General features: G+C 35.9%; 1 protein-coding gene across 1 annotated transcript in view; it reads right to left on the bottom strand.

Annotated features, from left to right (window-relative positions):
* The window catches only part of ASPH (aspartate beta-hydroxylase), a 109315-nt gene that overhangs the window by 55028 nt on the left and 35044 nt on the right, over window positions 1-19243 (bottom strand). Inside the window, exons 4-15 of the mRNA XM_009285445.2 lie at window positions 18068-18157; window positions 16479-16553; window positions 15808-15969; window positions 14562-14621; window positions 12882-12938; window positions 12313-12357; window positions 11524-11559; window positions 7791-7829; window positions 6358-6402; window positions 6202-6243; window positions 4671-4721; window positions 3641-3685 (exon numbers count right to left, since the gene is read on the bottom strand). Coding sequence (XP_009283720.1) covers window positions 3641-3685; window positions 4671-4721; window positions 6202-6243; window positions 6358-6402; window positions 7791-7829; window positions 11524-11559; window positions 12313-12357; window positions 12882-12938; window positions 14562-14621; window positions 15808-15969; window positions 16479-16553; window positions 18068-18157 — 747 coding nt within the window. The remainder of the gene's footprint in view (window positions 1-3640; window positions 3686-4670; window positions 4722-6201; window positions 6244-6357; window positions 6403-7790; window positions 7830-11523; window positions 11560-12312; window positions 12358-12881; window positions 12939-14561; window positions 14622-15807; window positions 15970-16478; window positions 16554-18067; window positions 18158-19243) is intronic.

Here is a 19243-nt window from a genome sequence, read left to right as displayed (position 1 = left end):
AAACTGGTGCCACCATGCTTTAAATGAATTTGCCTGAATTTGTAGTACCTAAGAATAAGGACTCTATAGTGACATTTCTGAATATCTTTTACACTACCTGAAATTACATTGATTACATAGATACATCTTTCATATATGTAAAGAGTGCATATGTGTATATAGGTGTTCCTCATTCAGAATAGAGCTCTTGACTGTCTCTAGTACAATGAACTTCAATATTATTATTGCTGAAATAACAAGAAATACTAGCTTTGAATACCTGAAGAAATGAAATCATGTGAAAAAAGAAGAACAGACTTCTGACAACAACCCACACACACAATGAATCCTTCACCACAAATAAAAAAAAAAAAAAAAATCCCTGGTAAGTATGAATTTCATACTCTAAGAGAAAAATGTGAGAATAACACTGCCTTCAAACTGAAGTTTTCACATCCAAAAAAGGCAGGTAAACATACTAAATAAGGAAAAAATAATTTAATAGTAATAAAATTTTTAACTCTGGTCAGTAGTTTACTTATGTCCCTTGTTTCTTTTCTCAATTTTCAGAGATGCTATTGAAATTCTACTTTATGTGCTGACACAATAAGCTTTTTACAAAAACTGATAAACAATGATTCTTCTGTCTTCAAAGTGGTTCCCACATAATTACACAAATTACTAAAGATTCTTGAGTGTGTTGGTACACTGTTGCATATTTTGTGCTGATCAAATTATTTTCATTTTCTACTTCCTAAAGGAAGAATCACATACATGGTACTACATCTAATAGTTACTTGTGTGTTTAATAACTGAATAAATAGGTTTTGATTGATTCTCTCACTTTTTTCCTGTGAGGGGAAAAAGAAAATATTCGCTCCTTCCAGTGCTGCTATTATTATCTATTTCCACAAGATATACCAGAATAGAGCTAACTTTCCCTTGAAGGCTAATCTCATGGTTTAAAAAGTGCGTTGCACTAGTTTTGAAAACTACTGAAGGTAAAAAAAGTAAATCTAAAAAAAAAAAAAACCCACCACACAAACAACTTTCGAAAGGATCAGAAAAACATACTATTTCAGAGTAAAACAAGCTATTTTTGATTGTAACAGGTTTGAAAACAGCAAGGACTCTCTGTGTATCACAATACAATAAAAGGAGAGTGGACAACTAGGTTCAATTCCACCATCTTATCTGAAAGTCCACCTGCAATTAAAGGAGTGATTGTCCTTTGTACTCGGCACTGGTAAGGCCGCACCTCGAATACTGTGTTTAGTTTTGGGCTCCTCACTACAAGAAGGACGTTGAGGTGCAGGAGCGTGTCCAAAGAAGAGCAATGAAGCTGGTGAAGGGTCTAGAGCACAAGTCTTATGAGGAGCAGCTGAGGGAACTGGGGTTGTTTAGCCTGGATGTAGCTGGTACAGTGCTGTGTTTTGGATTTAGTATGAGAATAACGTTGATAACACACCGATGTTTTAGTTGTTGCTAGGTAATGCTTACACTAGTCAAGGACTTTTCAGCTTCCCATGCTCTACCGACTGAGAAGGCTGGGGGTGCACAAGAAGCTGGGAGAGGGTAAACTGGGGGGAAGCTGTGCTGGGGGGCTGCTGCTGGGGGACTGGCTGGGCATCGGTCGGCAGGTGGTGAGCAATTGCACTGTGCATCACTTGCTTTGTATATTATTATTATTTTCTTCTATTTCAATTATTAAACTGTTTTTATCTCAACCCATGAGTTTTCTCACTTCTACTCTTCCAATTCTCTCCCCCATCCCACCGGGGTGGGGGGGGAGTGAGCGAGCAGCTGTGTGGTGCTCAGTTGCCAACTGAGGTTAAACAATGACAGCCGCCCAGGGAAGTGGTTGAGTCACCATCCCTGGAGGTATTTAAAAGACATGTAGACGTGGCGCTTAGGGACACGGTTTAGTGGTGGACTTGGCAGTGTTAGGTTAACAGTTGTACTCGATGATCTTAAGGGGCTTTTCCAACCTAAATGACTCTACGATTCTAAATGGAATGTCTGGAAACCATCCACTACTGTACAATACAAATAAGATTTTTTTTTTTTTTTGGTGAAGGTAGGAAATTCATTTACTGCTGCAAGGTTGAGCCATAAATTACAGCACAAAAAGCAATAGAAATACGGTCCATGAAAACAAATGTTAAAGATTTCAAGTTGATACTTGAATTCTGAATTTAGTTTTAAAACAGTATATGTAGTCAAGAAGTCATCTCAATATCCTTATATCAATACAACTGACACTGTGCAGTGGAATTATCTACTGTTGAAATTTTGTAACAGTCCTGTAAGGGCCTTTTTGTTATTTTAACTTTAAGGAGCAACATTTTCTGAGAGAAAACATCTTTTCTTGTTCTACAGTTCCAACCTAAAGCACAACAAACCAGCTGAACACTACCTTTGCTGAACTTCTTGCCTATGCTATCAAAAGATAACTACTGCTTGTTCCTACACTGACTATAAGCTGTGGTTAAAAATATTTCATATTCATTATGAAACATTTTTAGATAAGGCATCTATTAATGGACACCTATGGCTTCAAATATTTCAACACGCCATGTGGCTGTTAGGATAAACAGGTTAGAAAGACCTCACAGACAACACAGTTACGTATTGATATGAGCATTTCGAATCACCTCAGTTAAGGTTCAGCACGTAAATTAAAACATGAACTAAACCATGCCTCCAATCTGTACTAGGCAACCACAAAGGCCTTCTATGTTTTTTCACTTCTCTGGCTACTTTTGGCATGCCCAAGAACCACATACAAAGTTTCCTTTCCCGCAAGGAAAAACAAAACCCGACAACCACCTGGGCACCACACCACTTAAGAGCTTCTGCATATTGTAAAGATTAACTAACCCAGAAAGGTACTCAGGCTAATCAGAACAAAACAGAAATACAGCTCTCAGGGGTCCTGGATTGCAGCTTCTGTGATTTACTGCCCAGAGATAACAGCTCAGTGTTTCATTCAACACAACTACCTCGTTACAAAGAACAAACTAGCAACTTGTAATAATTAACTCCAAAAAGCAGATGAAATGTAACAATATGCAGTCTTTGAATTCAGAAGCCATTTAGCTACTCCAGAAATGGTTTGGGTAAACTCTATGTTTACTACTGTCAGACAACAGATGGAAGAGCTGGAACTGCTGTTGTTAAAATCAGTTACGTCAAGAAAAATGTGATGGCATGACAGAACAATCCTGTTTCCAGATCAGTGGCCAAAGAACGTGCCGCAGTCGGACTTCCAATAGATCTGACTGATAGACAGAGAAATGACAGTATCACCACACGTGATCAGTTACACTAGAAAGGAAGTATGCACATATTTTGAGACCTGAAATTTTTATATTTCCCTTTACAACAGAAGTTTCCAGCTCTGTCTGAAATCATTAAAAATTAAGTTGTAAATTAAAACTACTCACAGTTTTATTTGGAATGCTTCCATATAACCCAGTAACTATTACTAGCATTTATCCAGTACAAGATAAAAATTATTGCTTCAAAAACAGGAAGCAACTTCAAATGACAATAATGGTATCCTTTCACTCCTCTCCACAAAGTAATTCGTTTACAAACTTTCCATGTAGCTATAGCTTCATTTTTTGGGGAAAAAACCAAGCACTTAAGATTAACTTACCCACTAGATCATCATTTGAATAATCCTCAGCTTGAACAGGGATTTCTGTAAGTCAAAAGTGTACAAACGATTCAAACAGGACAGTTCTCTAAATATTTATAAAAAGCTGCATTTTTTTCCCTTATGCTTGAAACAGTGACCTATCAAGACTGCTCTGTAATACTACTTTTGCAGAAGTTAGATGCAAATTTTCCTCAGCTGAATTATTCCAGGGGAAAGATTAATACCAGTTAAGGCCAATGAGTAAATTGCAGGATTGCATAGTTTCAAAAATGATACTTCAAAATTCTGAAACTATACTATCCAAAGCACAAATCTCCCACAGTTTCACAAGCTACTACAGTATGGGCTTAGAAAGCATTCATATACTTACTACGTTCTCAGCTGTAATTGTGAAATATTTTAATTCAAACCTTAGTTCTGTTTAATTCCGTATGTATGTTTAAATTAGACATGTCACATGTCACCAAGTGCTTTTACTGCTAATAAGGCTGAAGCTTGCACATAGCTCCCTATTCATGCATGGAGGGAGTCAGGCTCACCAGAAAAGAATTCGTAATAGCCGAGATGCTGGCTGTAGACAGCAAGAAGAATCGAAGAGAGGGAAATACATTCTCTGACTCAGGAAGCCCATAAATAAAGTGCTCAAAGAAGGGGAGACATTCCACTTTATTTTATTTCTTACATATACTCTCTTTCCTGAGTACACACTATTGGCTGGTGGGAAACAGCACAGCAAAGAAGTCTTCAGCTTCACATGACCTAATATGGCCGTTTTTATCACTATAAGTTTTTCTGAACTGGGAGCACTCTCAGCTTCTAAAACTGAAGAGTGCTCTGCAAGCCATTAAAATATTGTCATTAAAAAACCCAAGATGCTAGATTCCAACTACACAGTTATATTTGTCCTTAAAAGAAAAAAAAGCTGCAGAAAAAGTTACAAATGTATTTTTATTGCAGCACAGAATTCTATTCTATGATATTTATCATTCTCGAAGTAGCAAACTCATGCAAAAGATAATACACAAACCTGATTGCTCTGGTTCAGTGGCCACAACATCTTCTGTATGCTTACTTTCTACTGTTACAAAGAAAGTAAGTGTTCAAAGTTACACATAGTATGTTCACAATTTTGTTTTTATTCCCCACCAGCCACCCAATCAAATTATCATCAAACAAAAAGGAAGACTTAAACTGCAGAACAACCAACTAGGTTAACTTAACAGTAAAAAAAAAAAGGTACTGAATGCATATCATGTCCAAAAGTTTAGCTCCTCCTTGTTATTGACTTCCATTCCTAGTACACCCCCCAAAAGTGATTTTGTTTACAACTGTTGTTTGTGTGAAACAAGTATGTTTATTTCCCCATTTAATTATATTAGAACACATTTTTCAAGTGGGAAACCTAAATAAATATAGCACCTAATCCTACACACTTTGCTCAGACTAAACTGCTTAGATCACTTTCCTCTAGCTGACTAAATAAAGTCATGTTTGAAAAAAATCTTGCTTAATGATATTTTTAACTTAGAGCAAATCTTCAAATTACATTTGACCCGGTACTCATTTAAAATTCCCTGACACCAGCACAACAAACAAAAATTTACAACTTGATCTTTTTGAGTAGTAATGTAGGAAATTAACACACTCTATTCCTCAAAATGAAGCTCTAAGTAATTCATAAGAATGTCATGAAGTTCAACAAGGCCAAGTGCAAGGTCCTGCACCTGGGTCAGGGCAACCCCCTGGTATCAATACAGGCTGGGGGATGAAGGGATTGAGAGCAGCCCTGCCGAGAAGGACCTGGGGGTACTGGTGGATGAAAAGCTGGACATGAGCCGGCAACGTGCGCTCACAGCCCAGAAAGCCAACCATACCCTAGGCTGCATCACAAGAAGTGTGGCCAGCAGGTCGAGGAAAGTGATTCTCCCCTTTTACTCCTCTCTCGTGAGACCTCACCTGGAGGACTGTGTCCAGCTTTGGGGTCCCCAGTACAAGACAGACATGGACCTGTTAGAGCAGGTCCAGAGGAGGACCATGAAAGTGATCAGAGGGATGGAACACCTCTCCTATGAAGAAAGGCTGAGAGTTGGCATTGTTCAGCCTGGGGAGACCTTATTGCAGCCTTTTGGTATATAAAGAGATCTTATAAGAAAGATGGAGAGAGACTTTTTACCAAGGCCTGTAGTGACAGGACAAGGGGCAATGGTTTTTAAGTGAAAGAGGTTAGATTTAGATTGCACATAAGGAAGAAATAATGAGGAATGAGGGTGGTGAGACACTGGAACAGGTTGGCCAGAGCAGTGGTGGATGATTGGAAGTGTTCAAAGTCGGGTTTGGATGGCGCTCTGAGCAACCTGATCTAGTGAAAGATGTCCCTGCCCGTGGCAGGGGAGTTGGACCAGATGATCTTTAAAGGTCCTTTCTGACTCAACCCATACTATGATTCTATATAGCACATTTCTCTGCTTCGTTTTTTGTTTGTTTGGTTTTTAATTATATTAACAAATATAAATGGAAGAAAAAATATGTTTTCTTTCACCAACTATAAAAACTCATACCTGACAGCTCTTTATCAATATCAAAATCTTCAATAATTTCATCTATATGAGAAAGTATAAAGAGAAAAAAGTATATAATGAATTTTTGTTTTTTTAACATCAGATTTCAAAATATTTCATCAAAACACTTTAAGATCACAATTACAAAATATATACCTGGCTCTGTGGCTTCATTCACGTCCTCCGGAAGGTCCTCAACAGCTAAGAAAACATTCAATTCAGAGCAATAATGAAGTCAGGCCCTCAACTGATGAAACTTACATAGAACAAAAACATACAACATAGCTAGCACAGACATGTTTAACCATGAACAGTAAATTGCTATAAACAAACAGGAACTTGGATGAATTTGAGGGAAAAAAAGAAATTACTTCTTAAATTTTCTTCCCTGTTTCACTAAAGAACTGCTGTATTCATTAGGTAAATATTTCAAAATTGTACCTTCTGAACAAATGTTTGGATTAAGACACAGTAACTTTAAAAACACCCCTTAATTATTCTAAGCATAATCAGTGCTCCCACTTTCATCTTTTGCAGCATCAACTCCATCTGCTAGACATATTAAAAACCAAACCAGAAAAACCTGTAATCTTTTACTTTAAGAGTCTTCTTATTTGGGTAAACATGCAATTCCATGGTGGGTCCTACTTTCCTTCCAGAAGGACAATGAGCAAGTTCTTCAACTTAAATTATGGATTCCATGGAAAAATAAATTATTTTTATTTTCTTTGAATATGGCACCTTTTAACTTATTTGACTGTCCTCTTAAGCTTATGATCACAAAGGTGACAAAACGGGTACTTACAAATTATTTACACTAGAGAATTTCTTGACTTCATTCTAAACTAAACAATTGTGTCTTTTTCAATCAGCTGTCGGAGATGACTCTCAAAAGAGCTGGTATTTCAAGACAACAAAGTATATAGGATCCAGAGAGAGGACTGCACACAAATAATTTTTTAATTGCTTCTACTAATTAGACAAAGGCACTAGCAAAAAGTATGCATCAAAGCAGAGCTAGTATTGACAGCCTGTAAATTTTGAATGATCTTAAGCACTGGTTACAAGGTTATGAGCACGGCTCACAGCAGGCTGAGTGTCTATGCTGAACGACTGTGTTCCAAATGTCCGCAAAAAGCCTCACATACCCCACTCTATGTCACTTGAGACCTTAAAGATGAACCCTCAAGGATGGTATAATAAAAGAAGGTGTCTCAGTTCATAGTCAAAAACCTAACTTTATAACTACACAGACTTGTAATGCACCTTTGCCATAATTGGCAATATATCGTGACTGAAGATCACAGAGATTACGTATTTCAATATATATAAAAAGCAAAATTAAGTTAATGATTTTTATTCTAACTTTACTAAAATATTCCTCTGATTTTGAAAATCATTTATATTCCAAATAACATTTATTTTAGATGTATTCCTACTTTAATTACATATGAAACAAAGATTTTCTATTATGCTCCATATATAAAAATATATATACATGGGGGGATGTGTGAGGGAGTGTACACACACCCCACCCACACACGTATACATACATACACACATATGTACATATATATATAGGTATATACCTGTATCTTGAGTCTCAGTCTGCTTTTCATGTTTTGGTTCTGAAAGGAAAGAAAAGTAAAGTTCCTGGGTGGTCGATATGCATGAAGTGTCCTAAAAATTTGGTTGTTAAGCATCCAGTTCATTTCTTTACTGATAAATGCAAAGCTCTCAAAGACTTTCTCCAGTTTTGGGTCCTGAATAGATACATGAACCTCTACTGGAGCTTGTAGTAGAAATTCTAGACAGAAAACAAATACCAAATATGAACATAATGCTGAAATTTCAAGCACTTCTATCTACACAGATGAAATACTGAAAACAATGACAACAATAAAGCTATCGTTTGTAAAATTGTTATAATTCACCTACACTCCTAATCTTTGAGTAAAGAGCCAGTCTAATTTTTGTAACTCTGAAGAAGAAATAGGTTAAGTATATTCATTACTTTACTTTAGATAAGGCCTGAAAATAGACAAAATGCTATCCATTAATTGTCTGAATTTTCAGTATACATTTACTGTGAATTGTGGAACTAAAGTAGTTCAGTGTTCATCCAGTGTTTTGGACAATTTCATTATCTTAACGGGTACTAACCCTCATCTGAAAAAGGTTATTTACATAAGATTTTTTAAAAAATAAAATCTTTCTACTATGGTTTTATCCTAAAAGGCACTAATAGTCACTCGGTTCCCCCTCCACCCCTTAAAAAAAAAAAAGTCCTTACAGCATGTTCTTAAAAAACCATCCAGAACTCTTCATTTCTAATGCAAATCTCAAACTTGCCTTCTTTCTCTAGTTTCACTGCTACAAACTGTATAAAACTCTTCATAAAATTACTGGAAGTTGTAACTGAGTTCCTATATTCCAAGTTACAGGATCAATCCATTTACACACTTCAGTGTGGGCACATAACACTCATTTCAACTAAAGATTTTTTAGCATTAGGAATAACCGCAGAAGGTATGAACAAACAGTTCCCTTCAATATGCTGGGCACACAAACTGGGCGCAGCCTAACATAGGCCTTCAGTTTCTCCCAACACCATGCAAAGTAGAAGCGATTACAGGAACTGTAATCCTATTAGAGCTGGTTGCTCATCTGAATTAAGAACCAAGTCATACAAAGCAAGAGTCGGAAAAGAAACTGAACTGCTCTGGCCAACAATCATCTTGGCAATGCCCTCAGCTTTCTGAGAATTCTAGGAAGCACCAGGATTGGAGAAAATATTACATCAGAGGGTCTGCCAGAAGAGGGGAAACACATCTGATAGAGATGAAGAAGATACATTGACTCTAGAATAGAGAAGCTTATACTTCTGCTGATTTCTCAGACATTCGCATCTAAAGCTTTAAAGTGAATCTTCTTGAGGATGTGGACTGCAATTTTGGAACTAATGTAAAAAACCATAAGCTTTACATTTGAGAGAAAGAATTTCAGATCTCCACGATGGCCTCCATCCCTTCTTTGACTTTAGAAAACAGGTGCTAAAATCTCTCTTCTCCAGAAAAAGAGCCAATCTGTTTCATTTTCGATCCAACCAAAAGCATGTCAAAAGGTACAAGAAAGACGGGCCAGGAGACAACAGGGATGAAAACTAGATACTACAACTGCTAAAATGATGTCTAGCACACATTCATGAACAATTACAACTCCCATACCCTGAAACTGGATAGACTGAACTCAGAAGGAAAAAACAGTGTGTCACAGAAAGACGGCCTCACATCTTCCAGCACATCTTCAGAGATATCTGTGATTGGCTGGTTAGCTCAAACCTTAAAGGACTGACAACATAAGATGAGCTTATAGGACTGAGTGTGATTAGACTGTCTTCCCCAGTGCTGTCTCTCATCTTTTCTAGGGATCCCGACAGCAATTTCTGATTATTTTCTCTGGTTATTTCTGAGACACTGATGAGGGCCTAGAACACCTGTACACAGGTCCGCCCTTGAAACAAACAGTGAAATTCCAAATAACTTTGTAACTTCATATAGCTTCCAAGGGTGTGTGTGAGTGTGTGTGTGTTTAAAAAAAAATAAATAAATCAATCAAATCTTGTAAATGCCAAGAACACTCAATGCCTCATCTGATTGGTCTTTTTCTTCTACACTGCTCCAGGCTGGAGCTCTCAAATGAAATTCCTCTAAAAAGTACAAAGGAAGCATTGTGCTCTCTCTCATAACCAGAATGTCTTGAAGGGAGAACTTGGAAGCAAGGCAAATTTCTGCCGTGAAAAGGTGAACTTTTATGAAGAGAAAAGCAGTTTGTCATGGATTATGTTGAACTGCAGGCTGTGTAAAAAAGCCTGGCATAATAATAATTTTTCGACAATCACCTCCTACCTTGGAATTTCCTTTTGAGAAAAAGCATGGAACTTCCTATTCTCTTCATCAGCTTAATCAGAGGATTTGGAAAGGTGAAGAAAGACTAGGAAAAACCTAAATCTGATTTATCTGATACTATTTAAAACTCTCATTGCAGCACACTAGCAATCGCACATGAAACCACCGCTTGCCAAAGCACGTGAACTACTCACAAAATAGAGTGATTCACTGTTATTGTGTCGGAGCCAGAAGAGATTGCAGAATATGAAATGGTTTTGGAACTGATTCTATGGAAAACTGATGCAAATTACTTTGGGAACCTCCACAATCATGTTACTCCAAAAGCAGGTATAGATGACTCTTGCCGAGGGCAGGGACCATGGAAGGGCTCTCTGTTCATGTCACCACTACATATGAAGAAGCATGAAAAGTAAAGACTAAAAGCTGCACTCCTCCTTCATATCTAGGTGTGAGAAGCAAGAGAAGTGATTCTTGATTAGGAACTGATTGTAAAATAAGTATCTCCTGGAAAGGAGAGTAAACAATAAGCCCAGGGAAAAAGCTAGGTCTCTTTTGTTTTTCTGTCCTATTGATGCTGACATATTTTGACAAGGGAATCACAGCTGAGGCAAATAATTCTTTTCTGCAGACTGAGGGAGACATGGACTAAGGTCTGAATATATCTTTGGGCCACTGAAAGTCCTTCAATGGGATTTTGACTTCTATCCCAAAGGTGGATGTCAGAATTTCCCTCCTAATGACAAAGAATGAACCGCAAGGTTTTCTGTCTCAAATATTTTGAAGTGAAGAATCACTGTCCTTTGATCAGGTTACATAAATACTGAAAATAAACAAGAGCGCTTTGAAGATACGCTTAACTTCTCTGAAGTACGGTAGTCCCCCAGAAGGATCTTACAAAAGGAATCACAACCACATACCTTTGTTTCAAGACTGTGACCACTAGTCTTTTCGTTTACTTTTTGATTTGGTCTCAGCAATCATTAGCAAATCATTAACCAAATCAAACTAAAACAGAGTCATCTCCAAAGAACTGGTAGTTACAGACAAGATGAAAAGGTAACACTGAGCTATACAGCTGCAATGAACCACAGCTGACTTGGACAGGGTTTCATAAGAAAAAGGGCATGCAAAGTCTTCAACATTCCTATGCCACATAAGCACAAAGTATGACAAAGAGGACAAATATGGGAATATAACCTATACCCATACTCTACACATGTTCCAGTGTTAAAGACCAATTGATTGCTTACATACACATGGGGTTTGAATGTAAAAAAAACCCACAAACCCGTAACTGCGAACTTACAAAGTAATGTGACAGCATGGAAAATTTTATGAACAAGTAAGTTCACTTTCATATTAATGTAAGACTTTGATACTGTCATTTCACTAAATATAGCAGTTGTCATACCATGGTCTTCATTATAATCCTCATTCACTCTATCCTCTGTTTAAAGAAAAAAAATCAATATAAAAATTCATGGAATTTTAAGACAAGAAATATACACAAATAATACAGTGTCAAGTTTATTCAGGACAAAAAAAAGCTATTCAAAACTATAGTATTATATACTGTATTAAAGTTAATAAGAATTCAACAAAGATGAAGATTTCTAAAAGATTCTGTGAAAAGAACTGAATCATTTTTTGGCATCACAAGATAGACTTAAAAACATAAAGCACGACCAGTAGGCTTTTCTTATACAGTTCATGAAATCATCTACAAAATACCTACAATTCAGAATGGAAATACTCATAAATCGTTTCTATATACAGCAAACTTCTACAGTGGAATTTTGGAATCCGTTTGTTATGGCTTGCTTGCTTTTTAAAAAAAAATTTTTAAAGAAACTACTTTTTTTTTCCTGATAGTTATCACACTAATCTTCAACACTTTTGGCAAATTCAAATTACTTTTTATCCACAGAAACATTTCTATGCAATTCAAAATACAAACATCCATTCTCCTGCAAATTTAACCCTCAAAATATTATTCTGCCCATTTGGCTGACATTACAGAAAAGTAGTATTCTTGTAGATCTTCATATTTTTTTCAGAACATAAATAAAAATATAGATGTAATAACCTACTAAGGCACTGATGCTATCTATGAGCTCCAATGTTTTGGGGTTTTTTGGCCTGGTTTGGGGCCAAAATTCAATGAAACGTCAATAAAAAGAAATAAGACTTTGGACTGTACCTGTGTAATGTTCAATAGCATCTTCTAGCATTAGCTCAGAGTCACCTTACACATAAATATTTAATATTTTATATTCTAATCAAATTTTCATGCAACAACTAAATAGCACAAAAGAAGTTAAAAAGGTCGTATAGTTTAGCTCAAGAGTAACAGAACTAAACATACTGAGTTAATACTAAAATGTTTTATTTAGAAGTGACAGCTGGATTGCAAAACACATCTAGGAGCTACACCATAAGTCACACAATAAAATAAGTTCATGCATATTTGTATTTAGGCTTAAAATTAGGAATACAAATAGGTCTTAGACAGTCCATTGATTAGACTGGAAGACTCCTGACAGAACAGGATATTTATGTAAGTATCTGTGGATTGGATTCATGGAGTGTTGTGTTCACAACTGTAATGGTAACACAGCTGCAAAAATCAGGCTTATTTGAAACTACCTGAAAAACTGTTTGAAAATAAAACTGTGACAAAACAGTCAATATGACATATTACTTGGAAACATGTTTTAAAAAAAGTGTAAGTGATCATATTATAATCTGGAGTCATGAAATTTTACAAACCTGGAGCTTCTGGATCACTTACTGTCTTTTCCACATCCGTATCATATTCATATGAAACTGTAAATTAAATATGAAAAAAGAAATATTTTTAAATTAAAAATATGAAATATTTTTAATACTCGATTATTTTAACTTGCATCCATAACGTGTCTGTCAATAGCTAAATGTATCTCCTTAGTTGAAAACTGACAAATTAAACCTTACAAAACAGACACTTGTAACTTGACACATGGAAATCTAATGGAAGGTGTTGGGCCACCCTCTCTTCTAGTCCCCTGTTATACTCTCTCTCTAGACCCACAAGAGCCATTAGTCTCCATTAATATTTTTTAATAGTTCTTCTAATATGAATAAAAAAAATGTAACCTTCTCCTATCCTCAAAGTTCTAAAGTAGCTTCTTTACTAATGTGCAGGAGGACCACTGGTGATGATCTACAGAAGACAAGATAAGAGCCAGAAATCAAACCTTGAGAAATATGTACATTCACTTCTGGCATCACAGGTTTAGACCAATTCACTTTTTTTCATTGCATAGCTAAATACGTGGATTATTCTCCTCTGTGACTACAGTTCTTTGTGATGTTATTAATATACTCAGTATGATACATCTGACAACACATGGTACTGAAGGTAAAGTAACTATCCTTTTACTTTGGAAGCATCACAGCTTGGATTCTAAATCAGTAACTGGAAAGCAGTAAATCTCCCACAAAGATAGGAATACGCAGTTTCAGCTGTATCAAACAAATAAAATTATTTTTCTGTCATATTTGGCATCAAACAAGACTGTAAAGTCCAGAACTAACACTGAGCCAAAGATAAGAAGCCTAGTCCAAACAGAAATCAATGTCTAATATAAATGGAAGAGGCTGCCTGTACTACAAAGCAGCATTATTAGCATCCAGAAGAAAATACTTATCAGATAGCAGGGAAACTGTAATATCCACCTACTGTTTCTTCACAATGGGAAAGATGAGCCAATGTCATCGTATGTGATATCAAGCACAACATGAAGATGACTATAAGCTAACTGGATTAGTCCAGGAAAAATTTCAAAAAGCTTTAAAGATGAATTAGGGTGTGCAGAAAGACAGTGCAAGGATAGTTCAGAATGAAGTCCTTGGTGCTGACTCACTCTCTGATAGTATAATCGGCCATAAAGAAACAAACAGTCCTGAAGGAAAGGTTACAAACTGGATGCTTCTGAAAGGTGACAGGTTCCATGTGAGAACACAAGTTTCTGACTAATGCCAAGAATAATAGGCTAGAAGAACCTTAGCATTGTAGACTGTAAGAAGACAGTAATATAAGCAATAAATCTCATTCTCACTTTCTTAGACTGTACAACCACAGATCTCTTGCCTATCCAGACCCCAATCATACACAACAACCAGAAACAGATAAAAAAGTAAAAATGAAGTTTTCGTGCCAATGAAAGCAAAGTTTCCATACCTATCATCTGTTCCTTTTAAGAACCATTTGCAATAGCAAATATGATACAGTCATCTCAGTCAGAGTAAAAATATCCAAGACAATCAAGAACAGTTGTTTGGAGAAAAAAAAAAATTCAAAATTATATATTACTAAACCAGTCTAACCTTTCCTATTTTGCTTTCTCATATAATTTGCTACATTTAGGCAGAAAACCTATTACAGAGTTTGGAAAAACAAAATTATACCTGGAGCTTCATATGGTTCAGGCTCTGTTGCTCCAAGATCATCTGCCAAAAGATCAGCATCTGAGAAACAAATATGTATTTACGAATTTTAAAATTTTTAAATGAATACATGATACCACAAACCCTATAACAGAATATTATGTAAGAATAGAGTCATTTTTCTAGGCAGAAATTCTAAGCAAATTTCTTCTAATGCCAGCAAGATATGTATATAGATTGAAAAAATAAAATTTATAATTTTATTCTTATATATAATACTGAGAATGTGCATACACACATAAACTCTATACACATTTGCTCAAAAAAAGATGACTATCCACAGAAATTTCTGTGTAAATGTAAGGAAAGTAGAACATATTCACTCTGCCTTCTTAATAGTAAATGTAAAGATTTAAACTAACTGGAATTTGAATTTCTCCTCTATTCCCCTACTTTAACTTGCACTGTGGATGAACAGAAGAGATACAGAAACAAGGAGGTATAATAGACCCAGACTGAAAAGAATTACTTCAGCTGTGAAGAATCTCAGTGTACTTCCAGCAATCAAAACTTTTAGATAACATCCATTACATGACTTTTTCAAAAAGAGGTTATTAAGATATATGTAAAATTTTCAGTGCTGCAGACAAAAAGCATTCAGAAATATTTTTCCGTAAGTTGGATTTAGATCATATGATTCTGCTTTAATATTTTAATTGCAAACAAATTTGTATCATCCTGTCAGTGCTCCAAGGCAGCAGGATATGAGCATCTTCTTTATAAGGTGTTATGTTCTCAGCAGGACTTGCAATATAGTTCATGTATAACATTCTCTTAGAGAGCCACATTAGAAGGAAAGTAGAGTGAGAGTAAGTCTGTCTACAAAAGGCTGTGCTAATAAACTCTTAAAATTTAATTTAATAAACCAGAAAGTCCAGAAGCAGACTCCATACAGATATTACAGAAGTCCCTCTACTGGGGGAGATATGCATACCTGGAGCACAGATTGATTTGTTTGTTTGAAAGCCAATATAGCAGTAAGTAAATACTAATAATATATAGTTACCTGGATTCCAAAACACATGGCATTAAAATATCCCATTCTGATTTAAAAAATATTTGCTAAATAGAACTTGTCATGGTCGACATTTGCTAAGTCTCTACTGTAAGTAGAAATTATGAGTCAAGTTTTTAATGAGATATTTCCATTTGTCTGTCCCTATTGCTGGCAAAATTTAATTTTAAATATATTTAGTCATTCAGATACCTTTCTGAACTGAGTCTGGTGTCTCATACGCTTCTGGCATTTCATTCTCTAATTCTCTGAGCAAGTCATCTGTTGTAGGAGCTTCAAAAGTTTCTCCATGTACTTCTTCCTTCACTTGCCACTGCTCATTTATACTTTCATCTACGTCTTCATGTCTCTCTCCTAATCAATAATACAGATTGTTAGAGAATAGATATTCTTTGGTAAATTCTATTACCAGCACATACTCAGTCTTCAGCACACCCTTCATGTTTTTCAACTAGTCCCCAAAGGGGATGGGGAGGGGGACAGATGACTTGTCTGCACCTTCCAGCAGTATAAACGTAAAGTATCTGCACTGACTTGCCAGTGCCGCCTTGCTCCTGGAGAAAACCACAGTAAAAGCCATCTCTATTTACCCATTCTTGCATTCTACACAGTATTTTGAGGAAGTTTTTGTCAACTGACTGATTTGAGCTACTGCTGCCAAACACCTCCGGGTAAGAGGCCACAGTTTTAGGATTTGGTGACTGAACTTTCTGAATTTTCTTGAAAATGACAAATTAGCTGATTAGAATGTTTTATGCAGGCAAAACTACTTTAAGTGCATACCAAAACCAGACTCTGAGATTTGTCTAGCCTATGGCAGTATTTACAAATTCTTCAGTGATTTCTAAGCGTTCATGCATTACCAGGCTGGGAATGGAGAGCTTCATGAAGAACAGACTGAATTTCCTCTTCCAATTCTATGTCAGCATTCTTGTGCTCTAAAAGGATTATAAATTGCAGTGAAGGTAAGTGCAAAATGCAAAGTCTAAACATTAGCTCAAGGCTTGCACCTTTTAGTAGCCTCCATAAAGTCATTATTCCATTCCATAAAGTTCTGTAGAGATTGACTTGGTGAACCTCTGCAACTCACGCAATTACTAAAACAATTTGGTTTTGCTTACTCTCCAATATGGAAAGTATTGCACCAATCACATCAGATTCATTCTGAAGATGAATCGGAAGAATTTATCTACACCGCATTTTCTGCACATATCTTTTTCTCAGTGGCAGTAACATTAACAACTTCAGATAACTATTCAAACCAAGAATTCTAAGTAATTATTTTACTGACGCTTTCATCCATTACTTTCCTACAATTTAGGCAGCAGCACTAGCATGTCATATTTGATGACAAAATGTCACTTGCAGAAGTGGGGTTTTGCTGCCTTTATAAACAGGGAAAATAGATACTAACATTACAATATCAAGGCCTTCTCCTGGCAATTCATAGCAGAATAAATCACAAACTGATTTCAGGGACAAGTGATTGTCATCTAACACACCAGCCCAGGACATAACAGGAATTTGTATGAAGTGCTGCCTTCATATAAATGTCCTGAAATTAACATTGAGAAACTCAACAGCACGAAACCAAATCACAGCTGCATTTTTCAAATAAAGATCCAAAATGGTATCAGTTATAAAAAACAAAAAAGGAAATGACATCTTAACTTGATATATTTTATAAATGATAACTTCAGAAAAGTAATGCAAATCTTTCAAAACAAATTCTATATTCCATTTGATTGACCATATGCTCCACATTTGTGGGTTATTGTGTTAGGTTCACATAAACATTAAGTAGGATAAGCCTCTTCAAGGAACAGGAAAAAAATATGTACTCTCTGAAAAACCCTAAAATGCAAATCACGTATCTGAAATCTGACATGTAAAAATATTTTTTCTTGAATTCCTCTTGAACCGAATAAATTTTACTAACACTTATGGGGCTTTTAAAATGTTTAAATGCTTTTTTCAGCACTAGAAGCTGTATTTATTGCATTTATGATATACTATTGGTTTTAGTGGAAAAGTGAATATTTGATTTATCTTATGAAGTTGGTTGTTGGAGTTGTTTTGGTTGGTTGGTTGGTTGGGTTTTTTTAAGGTGGAGATTGTGCTGTTATTCTGACTGGGTATACTGTTGCATACATATCAAAACCACAACTGTACATCAGCAGAAAATTATTCTGATGTGATATGATTCCAACAGTAACCATAACAGCTGACAAGAATGCCTTCTATACATTTAAATTATAAACTTTTCATGGTCAGTGATTTATATAAAGTTATCAACAGTGATTCCCATTAAGCAACACATAAAATCGATGAAAGATTTCTTTTTCCACCCAAAGAAATAACACAATGAGTTTGCATGCTAAGGAAACAGAATTATAATTCAAATGAAGCATTGTGTCTTTTTGTTTCGCCTATGGTTTACGAAAGGCCTTACCTGATTCGACATATGACTTCTCAGCAGGCTGGATGGTCTCCTCAGATTCTGGTGATGTTGGCTGTGCTGGGACAGATCTTTCTTTAAGGCCTGCATTTTTCAGTTATAAAGTTAACTTTATGCTCTTTTTGATCTGATTAATTTATAGACTAAGAAAGTTGTTTCAATTAAATTAACTGATGTTAAACTCTCCAAAATGTATTCAAACAACTCATCACAATTACAGGGCTGTCCTGATATACACTGATATATACAAAGACTAAAGTGTATTCAGATAGTAAACATACATGTTTTGAAGACAAACATACAATGAAGGGAAAAAAGGGACAGAAATTTAAGCATTTGCCTTTATTTCAAAGTAACTGAACAAAGGACTATGCTATTCTCAACACCTATTCAGTATCCAGAAGAAAAATAAGCAGCAGGTTTGTCTCGCTGTTTTTCTGTTTGGGCAAAAAGGGCTTCATATGATCAATTTTATAGGTGATGAACTAATTTGAACTTTATACCATGCTGCTCAGAATGAGAAGAGGTATTTTAAATTCATATGTTAAATCTTAGAAGATCTGATGAAGAGAAATGTAGTTTCTTCCAAATAAGGTAATCTCAATCTCCAATTTCTTTTGACAACTAAATTACTACAGAAAAAGTATGACTGATGGAATTTCACCACTAAGATGCTTACTGTCTATACCACAGAGTCTTTCTAGATCAAAACACAATGAAAAGAAAGCAACCAATAGCAGCAATGATCAACACCATAGTAAGAGATAAAGATAATTCATAGCCTTGAAAGATTATGGCACATCTTAAGACACCACATTCTCAAGAAGGAATGTATTGGTATTAGCCTTATCCTCTTCTCGACCATCCTTTACGCAGGATTCAAGCAAGCCTTAAAGAAGAGAGGTTCAGACTGGATATAAGAAAAAACTTCCACACACACACACGCACCCACCCACACCCGCCACGAGGATAGTCAAACCAGTGGAAAAGGCTGCACAGAGAGGTTGTGCATTCCCATCCTTGGAGGTTTTAAAGACCACACTGGATAACGGACAGCGTAACCTAATCATACCTCTGAGATGACCCTGTTTTGAGCAGGATGTTGGAATAAGGATCTCCTGAAGTCCCTTCCAAATGGAATTCTCCTATAATCCTACGTCATTTTTCCTA

Source organism: Aptenodytes forsteri, unplaced genomic scaffold, assembly GCF_000699145.1.
Source record: "Aptenodytes forsteri isolate BGI_AS27 unplaced genomic scaffold, ASM69914v1 Scaffold396, whole genome shotgun sequence".
NCBI lineage: Eukaryota > Metazoa > Chordata > Aves > Sphenisciformes > Spheniscidae > Aptenodytes > Aptenodytes forsteri.
This window is presented reverse-complemented; position numbering and strand designations above follow the sequence as displayed.